Source organism: Oryctolagus cuniculus, chromosome 4 (genome assembly GCF_051225735.1).
Source record: "Oryctolagus cuniculus isolate XC-2025 breed Fujian yellow rabbit chromosome 4, ASM5122573v1, whole genome shotgun sequence".
Lineage (NCBI taxonomy): Eukaryota > Metazoa > Chordata > Mammalia > Lagomorpha > Leporidae > Oryctolagus > Oryctolagus cuniculus.
In genome coordinates, this window is record NC_142870.1 from 64,246,913 (window position 1) to 64,260,432 (window position 13,520).

The 13,520-nt window shown below is 34.9% G+C and overlaps 1 protein-coding gene across 9 annotated transcripts in view; it reads left to right on the plus strand.

Annotated features, from left to right (window-relative positions):
• The window catches only part of DZIP3 (DAZ interacting zinc finger protein 3), an 84,366-nt gene that overhangs the window by 28,795 nt on the left and 42,051 nt on the right, over nucleotides 1–13,520 (plus strand). For 6 of the 9 annotated variants that reach the window (XR_016232425.1, XR_016232423.1, XR_016232424.1 and 3 more), the window contains exons 8-14: nucleotides 1,918–2,032; nucleotides 4,654–4,773; nucleotides 6,006–6,107; nucleotides 7,477–7,569; nucleotides 8,276–8,328; nucleotides 9,624–9,700; nucleotides 11,700–12,317. Coding sequence is in view for 5 of the 9 variants with exons in the window: in XM_008266984.5 (XP_008265206.1) it covers nucleotides 1,918–2,032; nucleotides 4,654–4,773; nucleotides 6,006–6,107; nucleotides 7,477–7,569; nucleotides 8,276–8,328; nucleotides 9,624–9,700; nucleotides 11,700–12,317 (1,178 nt within the window). In the remaining 4 variants the exon portion in view is untranslated. The remainder of the gene's footprint in view (nucleotides 1–1,917; nucleotides 2,033–4,653; nucleotides 4,774–6,005; nucleotides 6,108–7,476; nucleotides 7,570–8,275; nucleotides 8,329–9,623; nucleotides 9,701–11,699; nucleotides 12,318–13,520) is intronic. The other 3 variants (XR_016232426.1, XM_070073168.2, XM_008266986.5) reach the window with 1 other exon arrangement.

Genomic DNA, 13,520 nt, shown 5'->3' on the forward strand with positions numbered 1-13,520 from the left:
TTCTCTGGGCTCCAAGTCTCTGCTGTTTTTTGTGTTTTGTGGTTTTTTTTTTTTTTTTTTTTTTTTTTTTTTGCGGGGGCGGGGGGCTATTTTGGTGCAGACCTGGACCATCTCTGCTGTTCTCTCTGGGTTTCCCACTGCAGATCTTCTATGGCTTTATTTCAGGCATGCAGTTTATCAACCCTTTTTAAATATTAATTTTGCTCTGCATGATTCAGACCATCCTGTCGCTATTCCACCATCTTGGAACTCCCCCGCTGTTTTACAAAATAATGGCAGATATACACCTTAACCTAATAATTAACCATAGAGTTTTCAATTAGGAAATGTGGTAAAGAGCAATGAAGGAAAATACATTAAACAATGAAAGCCTTTCCTGGAGCCCCAGTTTGGTTCTGGGAATCAAAAGTTTCCCTAAAGAAATATTTGGCTGAGATCTGATGAATGAATTAAGGAAAGTTTACTTGAACACACTCTTAAGAAGGATTACTGCTAGGCCAAACCATTGCAACCCTAAAAGTACCACCTGTGTCGTAGTTCCTGATTCTTTTAAGATATATTCCCTGTTCCCTGACATGTCAGTTTTTACTAGGGTGTCCATGAGATTTCTCACTTCATGTTTAATAGGCAGGTCTTATTCACCAAGTGTCATCAATATAGTGTTAATGTGATGTTTTTCAGAATGTTGAGATGATCAAAATCCATTCAGTTTATATTGTGACAAAACAGAAGAATTAACCTCGCCTGAGACAAGACAAAGAATGTGTGTTGTCCCTCCTTCAAATGTGCAAACTACTTTTTATTTTTAATTGTGGGCATTGGAAAGAATCCATTCTCCAGAGCATTGATACTGGGAATTCCAAATGTACGTAGCGTCATTACTTTCATCCTTGCACTATGGAGAACAACCACCAGTTAGCTTCTCAAAGACACTGGTGACCTTCTTACTCCTTAGTTGCGAATGAATGAATGACTTAAGTGTCCTCTGAACCTTTCCAGAACATTATCTGGTACAGAACTCTACATTCTTATGTGGTAACCCTTGTCTGACATTCTCACGTTCATGACCCTTCTGAATCCTTTAATACTCTGGCAAAACATTTCCAGTATTTCTATTTCACTTTCAACAGACCATCATTGTATTCAGATTTCAAGAAGCCTCTTAGCAGCATGTCTGCACTGACTTCAGGAGTTCTTGGTGGGAAAGTGAATCTTGAATTACAGAAATGTTCCATCTCTAGTCTGTATGTGCCATTGGTTTTGTATTGTTGTGCTCCATTCCTCTCACGTTCCTGCCAGTACACATGAATCATGCTCTCTAGTTTTAACGGTTAATATGCTTTCTCTTCTTAGGCTTCCCTCTTGGGCTTTCTTATACCTGTCTAGATATATTGATCTGAAGGCAATGAGTATAATAAGTAGAGGAAAATCATGAGGAGGAAAGGCATCATCTTTTGAGACATCTCCTGATATCATGATCTTTGAGTAAAGGGAAGCAACATTTCTCTATCAAGAAGAAGACTTTTGCCAGTCAGAAGGTTCTCAGGGAATATTGGGTATCAGTATTTCTAAGAAAATTACCTGAATATCTCCAATTCACATTCCAGAATCTTATCCTTTTCTATCAAAGTCTTGAATTTAGCCTGGCAGTTCTTTTGAGGTTTTGCTTTTGATATCCTTTGCAATTGTTCTATCATACAGACTTAGCTATCAGTGTCCTGAGCTGATAGTATTAGTCCTATCAAGGCCATATTTGTAAATTTTTCCACCTTACGATTAAATCTGGGCCTTATTTTCAGCACATACTGTCTTCATGATTGTTGCCATAGAGGCCTTCTAGTTTTCACAGTGTGTCTGACTAGTAAACTCTCTAGTTTTAGTCACATTCATACTAACCTAATTAAAAATGCTTTGCAGATATAATGGAGGACTGCTAGAATTTCATAAAAGCTTACAAGAAATAGGAGATACAAATGACCATTGGTTTGACATAGATCCTACAGAAGATGAAGAATTACCTACGTCTTTTAAAGTAAGAAATTATTTAAGAATAACATTTCATCTGTTACTAATTAGAGTCATCTTTGTTAAAGTACAGTTCATATCATCTATGTTGTATTCTATAATAAGCACATTCTTTTATTGGGAATTAATTTTTATGTGAGAAACAACCTTGATATTGTTATTAAGCAGAATGTTAGTATAATTCGGAAGTAGACAGAAGTGAAGTTACAGTGTTAGCATTTTCAAATAACAAGAGGATCAATAGCTGTACTAATACAGTACTTTGCATGGTTCGAGTCAGATGTAATAGTTAACTTCTTAGAGGCCAATGCTGTGTTATGGTGAGTTGAGCAACTGCTTGTGATGCTGGCATCTCATATTGCAGTGTCTATTTGGGTCCTGGCTTCTCTGCTCCTTGCTAATGCCCCTGGGAAAGCAGCAGAAAGTGGCCCAAGTATGTGAAGCCCTACCACCCATGTCGGATACCCAGAGGGAGTTCCTAGCCCATGGCGTTGGCCTGGCCCAGCCTTGGCTCTTGTGGTATTTGAGAAGTGAACCAGCAAACAGAAGATTTCTCTTTCATTTTCTGTTTCTCTGCATTTCAAGTATATAACTCTTAAAAATTAAATGTTAAAAAAAGTTACCTCCTTTTTTTCTAATTATAATTTCATTATTTTGTTGTAGAATTAAATAACAAAGTACTAAAGGTTTTGTTCACAAAAATTGAAGAATGAAGGGCTGGTGCTGTGGCATAGTAGGTTAAGCATCCGCCTGTGGTACCAGCAGCCCATATAGGTACTAGTTTAAGTCCTGGTTGCTCCACTTCCCATCCAACTCCCTGCAAATGGCCTGGGAAAACAGTAGAAGGTAGCTCAAGTTCTTGGGACCCTGCACCCATGAAGGAGACTTAGCAGAAGCTCCTGGCTCCTGGCTTCAGATCAGCCCAGCTCTGGCCATTGCAGCCATTTGGGGAGTGAACCAGTAAATGGAAGACCTTTCTCTGTGTCTTTTCCCTCTCTCTGTCTGTAACTGTGCCTCTCAAGAAAATAAATTAATGTGTTTTTTTTTTAATTGAAAAATGAAAGAATGCCCAAATGAAAAATAAAATTCAATCATATTTCTTCAAATAGAAAAATCATAATATTTATGTCATTCTAGGTACAAACACATACAAACACACATACACACACAAATTCTCTGTTAATTTTTGCCAAATTGTATGATATATACATTTATTTATTATCTGAAAATACATTGTATTTTAAATTTTCCAGTAATTAGATTATTATACGATAGAATTTTTGTGTACTCTGTATTACTATGCTTTAATTTCCTTAATCAGTTCCTGCTGTTGAGCATTTAATTTATCCTAAACATTACAGTTGCTTTATTTGTCATGATATTCCATTTGAATAAATTTCTAAAGGTAGAATTGTGAGACAAAATGTTCACACATTTCTAAAGTGTTGATATGTCACAATATTTCCTCTTAGAAAGTTTATATCAGTTTATATTCTTGATGTGAGTTTCTGTTTCTTCAAATATTCTGAGCATTCCTTACTTTTTAAGTTATTTTTACCTATTTCATAAACCAAATAAATGAGCCTTTTTATAATTTGTCTACTATGAAAATAGCTATACCAGATTTCTGTTGACTAATTTTGAATGACATATCTTTTTCCAAATGTTTACTTCATACTTTCCTGGAGCATCATATTTTTAGATGACTTGATGAACAAAAGCATTTTTAAAATAAAGAGAAACCTTTCCTAAAAATATAGAATTCACTCATCTAGGAAACTATAACAATTCAAAATTTGTATATACCTAGAAATATAGTCTCAAAATATTGGAACAAAATTGACAGAATTGAAAGGAAATTTTCTTGATTTATGTATGTGATGATTTCTTAGCTTTCTCTTTTTCTCCCTGAAAGACTTTTTCAGGTAGTTTGCATATGGGATTACGTCTCATTTTCTTATTTCTTTAATATTTTCAATGTTTTCTTTTTGTTCTACTTTCTGGGGTATTTTCTCTATTTAATCTTTTTGCATAGAGTTGATATTCTTGAAATAACCTGTAGAGGCTTATTACTTATTATTTATGTTCAGTATATTAACACTAATACTATTTGAAATCTTGTAATACTGTCCTTTTAAAAGATGTTAAGGACTTTGTCTGACCCCTGGCTTAGACCTGATAATGTATTTCACCTACATTTAAGTAGCATTTTAAAAGGAGAAATATATTTTGAGTCATAACTCTGGACATGAGAAACATATTTCTTTAATTTTGCCCATTATGATAGTGAGTGTTATATTGTACCTGTACAGTAGTTCTACTGCCAACTCAGCATCCTAGTGTCCAATTCCAACAAAGTCTCGCTTGAAACTCAAATGTTTTATGTCTGTTTCTCCAAGTAATTCTTAATGAGACCATGCCATGTGTTACATTATGGATTAATATGGTGAGTAGTTTCAAACATACAGTTTATAACATCATGTAAGAAATCCAGTATTTTCTGTGTTTGTATCATTCAGTCAGTGACACAGTATTTCTAATTTAGGGCTTTTATACATATCGTTTATTTTGAATGAGAGAAATAATATAATAATAATTAATGAGATTCTTTTTATTTTTAAAATCCAGGATCTCCTTGATAATTTTATCAAGACAACTGAAGGTAATATAATGAAGCATACCATTTGTAGTTATCTAGACTGTGAGCGATCCTGTGAAGCTGACATTTTAAAGAACACCAATTATAAGGTATTATAATATCAATAACCTGAATATTATTAAAATATAAAATTATCGTTAAATTATTATAATATGCATCAAAATATTTTAAAAGTAATTACAAGGGTAGTGCAGTTGGGAAGTTTTTGATTGTCTATGAGAACGTAGATTGAAAATGAACAAGAATTATATTCTTAGTCAATAAAATAATTATTTTTGCTTAAGTTTTTTTTTTAACACTTTTGCCTCTGAAGTTATAACTATTATCTCTACAGTTATACACTGAAGTGATCTAAAACAAAATTCTTAATTTCTGGTTAGGAATATTACAGATTAAAAATAGTAGCAATTTACTAAGGAGATAGACTATAATTTCTATGGAGTTATGTTACTAAATGAAGGATCTTTTAATCTCTTTGAGCCTTGATGGAGTGGGGAATAATGTAACCAGCTTTGATCTGAAGACCATAGTGCATCTGATAGGTTTCTCTGAATCTAATAGATAAAACTGAAATTACAAGATAGGATGGTAAGATAGCAACAATGCATATTATACTACATGAAGAAAGCATGATGTGTACAGCAAATAGTGTAGTTAACACAGAGATTGGGAAGTCATCTTGGTAAGATACAATGTGGTGTCAAGCAAGTTCAGTATTGGTTTAGATGACATGGTCATTTGGTCCTAAATTTCTCAGAATAGCTACAGGGTTTCAAACAAATGAATGGCATATAGGAGCAGGAAGTCCCAAGCACACAATTTAGAATTGTCAATGAAGCAGAATTCTTATTTAAAAGGAGCAGGGCTGTTGTTCCAAGGGAGGTCATGGGGAGAAGGACAAATAGCCTATGTCCTATGATAATACTGGAGCACAGCAAATCTGAGGTCTCATTGGTAACAGAGGGAACTCATGGAACAGTGGTGTGGAGTTGGGGCTGGAAGAAAACGGAGATGTAAAATGGAGATGAAGAGTAGTAGGCAGTGTGTTCCTTAACAAAAGTCATTCACTGGTTTTCAATATTTTGTTAGATATGCGTATAGAAAATATACTCACTTATTCAATTTACTGCCCTTTTTATTTTCCTGATTTTTCATCTCTAATGATGTGAACATAACTGTAAAGTTATGATCTCTATTGATAAATTTTGAATATTGTGTAAAACTTATCTAGTAATAGAAAAATTTTGAAAGTGACTTTAAGTGATATTTTCTATAGCTACATGAACTACTGTTTCATATCAATAATTGTATTTCCTTACAGGGTTTTTTTCAGTTAATGTGCAGTAAAAGTTGTTGTGTTTATTTTCATAAGATTTGTTGGAAAAAGTTCAAGAATTTAAAATATCCCGGAGAAAATGATCAGGTATCTATATTTGCTTTTCCTTCTTAAAACCTTACTGTAGCATTTTTCCTCTACCCTTTCCTCTTTTTACCCTCTTCCTCTTCAGTTCTGCCTATTCACATATTTCCTCCCCCCCCCCCCTTTTTTTTTCTTTCTCAATCCTCTCTGATGGGGATTTTCCCACCATTCTTCATTCATTATTATCATTGACTAAATAGATCTTCTGGGAAATACTCTGCTAGTTTCTTTGCCTAGTAATTTCTGTCAATTTTCTTCCCTAATACTCTAAAGAAAGGAAATCATGTAATAGATATTCACATGAAAGACACAGAATCAAAGAATATATAGAATTGTTTAATAAACATACAGAAAGGATAATTGTATAATTTTGAGGATAATTTCTATTTTGGTGGAAAACATGAATAAATTTTATACTTATCAAAGGGCATTTGGAATTATTATTTAGTTATGTTGTACATATAATAAGTTGAATTCTTTACCACAACAATTAGGTGAAACTCCAAAACCCACTTTTAATTAACTACTCTTTAGTGAACTGATAAAACTAGGTTGGGTCTATAACTTTTATTTCTATAGTGTTTACATGATGTAAGCAATAGAGAATCCTTACAAAAACAACTGTGTATCAGACAGAGTATTGGATATGGAATTGGAAGATCTAGGTTTAAGTCTATATTGAGTGACTTTTTTATTATATTAAATTGATAATTTAACATCTGAGACTAATTTTTCTAAAGTGAGGATAAAGTCTACTTCATAGGATTGTTGTGAGGATATGCAATTAAAACAAGTGAATTGTATTTGTAAACTGTAAAAATTATTGGATAAGGCACTATTTTTTAAAGTTGTTTTTAAATCCTTTTTATTTCATTTGATTGCTGGGGAAATTAATATTGATCAGTTGTAGAAAGCCAAGTAAAAGAAAATTAAATAACTTTAACCAGAGTCATAGCAAGTGCAGGATGAGGAAAAGGACTCAATGTTTTAATTCTATCCTTTTCTCTGCCTCCTCATGTTATCATATAGAAATTCAGTATTCCTTTTTAGGCTCACGTAATTAGTATATTTTATTTGAAGTTGCTTTTCTTGGGACAGCAAAGATATTTTAGTTTGTAATATAGCTGTATGAAGATTTTGAAATAGAAACACTTGGATAAGAAAAATTAAACCATGTATTTTAAATAGGATATCCATTGGTATATGAAATGTATCATCTTTAAACAGCTACAACATTTAAAGACTTACATATTTATTTATTCTTCTCAGTTTACCATCTAACAACATTCGCTTCTAACTTTTTAATGTAATCAGATGTGCACGTCAGTGATTTCTTTTTTTGTTTTTACTGTTTTGCTATTACTAACTTTAGAGTTTTAGTGGGAAAAAATGTTTGAAGGAAGGATGTACAGGTGACATGGTAAGGATGCTGCTGTGTGATGTGCCTGGAATTGTTAAAATTTTGGTAAGTGTCTTATTTTTCTTGTTTTCCTTCATTAGAATAGTATTTTAGACTGGGAACAGATTTAGGTATCAAAACAGGATTCTCCCTGTTTTTTCTGATGATAGCTAAGCTCTCTACCCTTTCTGTTGCTATGATTTACCCAAAATAGTATGTAAATAGTCTCTAAGACCAAGAAATACTTAAAATAAAAAAAGAGATACACAGAGAAAAACAGAGACAAATGTGCCATGACTGTATCAGTGAGGAGAGTATCATAAACCAGGAAAGATACTTTATCTAGTTCTCTTCCACCTAGAGCTAAAAATAATTTTAAACTTCTGAATCTTTTTTTAGTCTGTAAATCTCTTCCTGAGAAAATATCTGTATAACATTACATGTTGTACCTGTTAGATAAAATGCATTCAGGTGAAAAATCTTGTTGAATTTTCAGTTTCTAACTAAAAAGGCAAATATTATGAATAGAATGTATCTTATTTCTTAGATATGTTTGTATTTCAAATTTGGGATTCAAATCCTATAATGAGTAAAATACTACTTTTTAATGTTAACTATAATTTCTTGTTTGATTAGGATTATTAATTGCTCACGTTGTTACTTCTGTTATTTGTTCTATATTGTGGTTTCATTTTCTTTTTTTTCATTAAAAACATTAAAGAGTTTTGAAAATTGAACTACTTTACAGCTAATATTTTTCTGTCACTTGCAGTTTGAAGTTGTAAGAAAGGATGAATATATAACCATCGAAAATTTGGGAGCAAGGTCAGTTGGAAATAAAATACTCTTACTTTTTTTCTGAACAAGTATGTATGTATGCATTTTTTAGTTGCTACTTTTTTTCTGTGTTTCCATTAATCGTTTGCTCCACTGAATTTTAAGGTAGAATTAAGTATGTAAAAATATCATATTTTGCTATTTGTCATCCATCTTCACTACTGTAGACATTTATCTTTTAAAGCAGGAAGGGAGAAATTATGTGGATATTTTTCCTTCAAGTGTGACAATAATCCTTTCCTGAAAACAAAACATATTTTTCTTGCTTTATTAAAGTTAGATTGTTATAATATAAACACTTTATCCCATCTTTCAAAACTCACCCAGGTCTCCAAGCTTGTCAGACAATTAGAATTTTTTCTGTTACTTAGAAGAGAAAACTGTCTCACAGAGTAATGTATATTTTTAGCCTAGAATTCATAGAGGTGAAAAGTGTTGGCCAGTTCTGCGGCTCAATAGGCTAATCCTCCGCCTGCGGTGCCAGCACCCTGGCTTCTAGTCCCGATCAGGGAGCTGGATTCTGTCCCGGTTGCTCCTCTTCCAGTCCAGCTCTCTGCTATGGCCCGGGAGTGCAGTGGAGGATGGCCGAAGTCGTTGGGCCCTGCACCCACATGGGAGACCAGGAGAAACACCTGGCTCCTGGCTTTGGATCAGCGTGGTGCGCCGGCCACAGCGGTCATTGGGGGGTGAACCAACGGTGAAAGGAAGACCTTTCTCTCACTGTCCACTCTGCCTGTCAAAAAAAAAAAAAAAAAAAAGTATTGATATTGAAATCAGAACTTTCAATATAAAAAGTTATCCTAATTGTCCTACTTTTTTATCTAAAATATAAATATCTAACATTTTTCAATCTATCTGGAACATTACAATGGTGTGTCTTAGGTAGAAGTTACAGAAAGGGAGAGACAGAGAGAGAGGTCTTCCATCTGCTGGTTCACTCCCCAAATGGCTGCAACCACCAAAGATGGGCCAATCTGAAGCCAGGAGCCAAGAGTTGGTGTCCCATGTGGGTGCAGGGACCCAAGCACTTGCACTATCTTCTACTGCTTTCTCAGGCCATGGCAGAGAGCTGGATTGAAGAGGAGCAGTAGGGACACAAACTGGCACCCATATGGGGTGCTGGTGCCACAGGCAGAGGCTTAGCCCACTATGCCACAGTGTTGGCCCCTCTATTTGTTTATTTTTCTCTTTTGGTTTCACTTATTTCCACTTAACGTGCTTATATCCCAAATCTTGACTAACTTTGATATTAATTTAACATAAAAATATTTTTCTGCTTGCAGCTATAAAAAGTTGATGTCTCTCAAAATAGCTGATACTGATATAAGACCGAAGATAAGCTTAAAATTTAATACAAAAGGTATTATTTTATTTTTATATGCCTCCTGTTGAAAAGTGTGTTAAAATTTTTATTTGCCCTGTAAACTATTCTGCCATTAACCAGCATGTTTTCACATGTGTTTTTTTTATTTTTTTGTATCATTCACTGGGTTTGGGTTTATATAGCAAGGAGCACTTAGTGTAAGCTGGAGCGCTTACCAAGATCTGTGGATACTACACTCTCATATGGCCTTGGCTTTCTATAAAGAGGCATTGTGCGTCTTAGTATAGCTTTGCACAATGAGATTCTTCCTCCAGTGGAGGTTTTCTACCAATACCTGCTCCCTTGTTGTATTCCCTCTTAGTAGATCACAAATATGAATGTGGCCTTACCTGAAAAGGATGAACATTTTGACTTGAGGGGCAACTCGTGTAAACTTAGGTGCCAGCTATTGCAAAAGTGTGCTTCTAAAAATACCCTGCCAGCCCTTTTATGCCATCCGTGTCCTATGGAAGAAGAGTTTAGTTGAAGTCCTTTTTCCTAAAGGGAACAGATGCCCCTAATCCCAGCTATCTCTTTATTTGACAACACAGAGAAATATCCCTGAATTACTTGCTTTTTAATTTTATTTGCTCTGTAAAGTGTAAGTCAAGTGTATCAAGCAAATATATTAATTTAAAAATCTCTTAAGACATAAAATCAGAAGGATGAAATAATAAAGATATACATTATGATAAACATACATTTTGCTATGCATACAAAAATGAAATACCATCATATACCGAATTCTTTACTTTCTAATTCACCTATTCTACTTTCCTCCTTTGGAAATTCTGTTAAGCTGGAAAAATAACAAATAATTCACTTTCATGCTTTATTCCATTTTGTTGATAAAATGCCTACTTATCAGTTTGTCCTTTGAAGAGATATAGGAGCATGAGGGGTATTAAATCAGTGTTTTTCTATCACTTTTTAGCCTTTTGGCTAAAATCAAATGTAGTGACTTTTGAAAAGTACACATGCCAGTTCATCAGGTATGGAGAAGTGCTTAAGAGTCTGTATTTTTAATTGCTCCCAGGTGGATGCTGATGCTGGGTATCTGTCCACCATGGTCTGACTAGAAAGGCTTTATTTTTTGTTTTTGTTTTTGTTTTGTTTTGGACAGGCAGAGTGGACAGTGAGAGAGAGAGACAGAGAGAAAGGTCTTCCTTTGCCGTTGGTTCACCCTCCAAGGGCCGCTGCGGCCGGTGCTCCACGGCCAGCGCACCGCGCTGATCCGAAGGCAGGAGTCAGGTACTTATCCTGGTCTCCCATGCGGGTGCAGGGCCCAGGGACTTGGGCCATCCTCCACTGCACTCCCAGGCCACAGCAGAGAGCTGGCCTGGAAGAGGGGCAACCGGGACAGAATCCAGTGCCCCAACCGGGACTAGAACCTGAGGTGCCAGCGCCGCAGGTGGAGGATTAGCCTATTGAGTCATGGCGCCGCCCTAGAAAGGCTTTAGATAACTTTATATATCTTGATATAATTTGTGATATGTGATAGTCAATAGTGGTATGTTGTTATTTAAATTTAAACTAATTAAATGAAATAAAATATAGAACTCTGTTCCTTAGTAAGAAGCAACATTTCCAGTGTTCAAAGAATAGTGTGCCATGCAACTATAAACTATTTTCATCATACAAGAATCTGTTGGTTAGTGATGATTAGGATAAAGTATGAGTATTGTTTAAAATTGGTAGTTAACAACTTTTAGAAATTTCAGAATTTTCACGTGTTAATACTCTGATGTTGTTTGGTTGCCAAAACTCAGTTACTTGAACAAAATGTTAAAGGCTTCTGTGATGGTTAGTCCTTGTGATTACTTCTGCTTGGTGACATTGTCTTTGCTTACTGACCTTGAATGTGACAAAGCACGTATTGTTCTTCGTTCTTTTGGAATAATTCTCATCCTACAGAAGCTTAGGATGTAATACAAGAGACCACATAGAAAAAGATCATTAATGTGGAATGTCTTGACTTCTCAAAATTCATTTTCAGATGAAATGCCAATCTTCAAACTTGATTATAGTTATTTCTACCATCTGCTTCATATAATTATTATTTCTGGTACTGACATTGTCCGGCAAATATTTGATGAGGCTATGCCACCCCCTCTATTGAGAAAAGAGCTGCTTATACACAAGAATGTACTGGAATCCTACTACAACCATCTTTGGACCAATCACCCTTTGGGTGGATCATGGCATCTACTTTATCCCCCAAACAAGGAGCTACCACAGTCCAAACAATTTGACTTATGCCTCCTATTAGCTCTCATAAAACATTTGAATGTATTCCCTGCACCCAAAAAAGGCTGGAATATGGAACCATCATCTTCTGATCTCTCTAAGTCTGCAGACATCCTGCGGCTGTGCAAATACAGGGATATCCTCCTTAGTGAGATTTTGATGAATGGTCTCACTGAGTCGCAGTTCAATTCAATTTGGAAAAAAGTTTCAGATATTCTTCTACGCCTTGGCATGAAGCAAGAGGATATTGACAAAGTGAAAGAGAATCCCATTGAGAATATCTCACTTGATTACCATCAGCTATCCATCTACCTGGGCATACCAGTACCAGAAATCATCCAGAGGATGTTATCCTGCTATCAACAAGGTACTAAGTAATTATTTACTTCAGCCAGTAAACCTTCACTGAGTATCTGCTCTATGCCAGGCACAGTGCAAAGGACAAGGAGTTTAAATGAGTGCTGGAGATTTTTCCAGAATACTATGGGAGATCCTAGTTTAAAGGAGTACAGAAAAGCTTTCTGAAGAATATAATATCTAAAGAACTTTTAAGGGACATGTGGAAGTTAGTCAAGTGGAAAAGATAAAGAAAAGGATGTGTCAAAGGCAAACAACAAAGGTTAGAAACAAAACTTTATTACAATGCAGGGAACTGAAAAAAATAGCTTTACTGAGGTTAAAATAGAAAAGAGTTTATAGAAAAAATACATTCAAGAGAATTTTTCTTGTCATATTGAGTTTATATATTAAGAAAGGAATTGAAGGTTTTTAATAGATGAGTTTCATCACTTCTATATAACTAAGGATGCCTAAAATCCTGAAATGAACTGTGTGATTTCAAGGATGCTTTTAGATACAGTGGGTATATGTTTCTTTTCCTTTCTAGGAGGACCTAGAATTAATGATTAATTTAAAATTTTAGCAGCTAGCCGTTGACTGGATAATTTTAACAATCAGGCAGATATCTGCTTTCAACTGTGACCATTCCTGGATTTGTCTGTTGACATGAGAAAGACATCAAGACCTCCCCTCTGTATCCAAGGGATCACTTCTGAGCTCTCCTCTTAATAATGGTAATCCATGGCCCAACAGCTTCACTGAAACCCTTGCTGTGCTGGTCTGGATAACATTTCCTGGTCCCAGGTTACTAGTCGTATTGCCTAATGATCCACTGGTGGCCACAACTTCCCAAGTTTCTAGTAGTTATTGTCCTGGTCCAGATTTTCTTGAAAGATAATTGCTATTCCCCAGTCCTGGTGCTCTTACTAATGCCTTTGGATGACTTTGTTTTCCTGCTTAATCTGTTGAGAATTCTTGTTTCTTAGTTTAAAACAATGCAATGTTGAGTTTGGTATTTTTAAAAATCAGGCAGTAACCCTTGATTTATAAATTAAGGTCTTTTATACATATTTATTCTCTTAAGATTTTAAATTGTGAAAACTCATGAGGATAAGGTAATGTTTGGAAAAGAGTTTTGAGCACTAACTCAATTCAAGGCTTTTCAAGCAGTTCTCATTAAGGTTATCTGAACAGCTTATTTGTCAAGTCTCTTTCAGAGAGTATTTCTTAG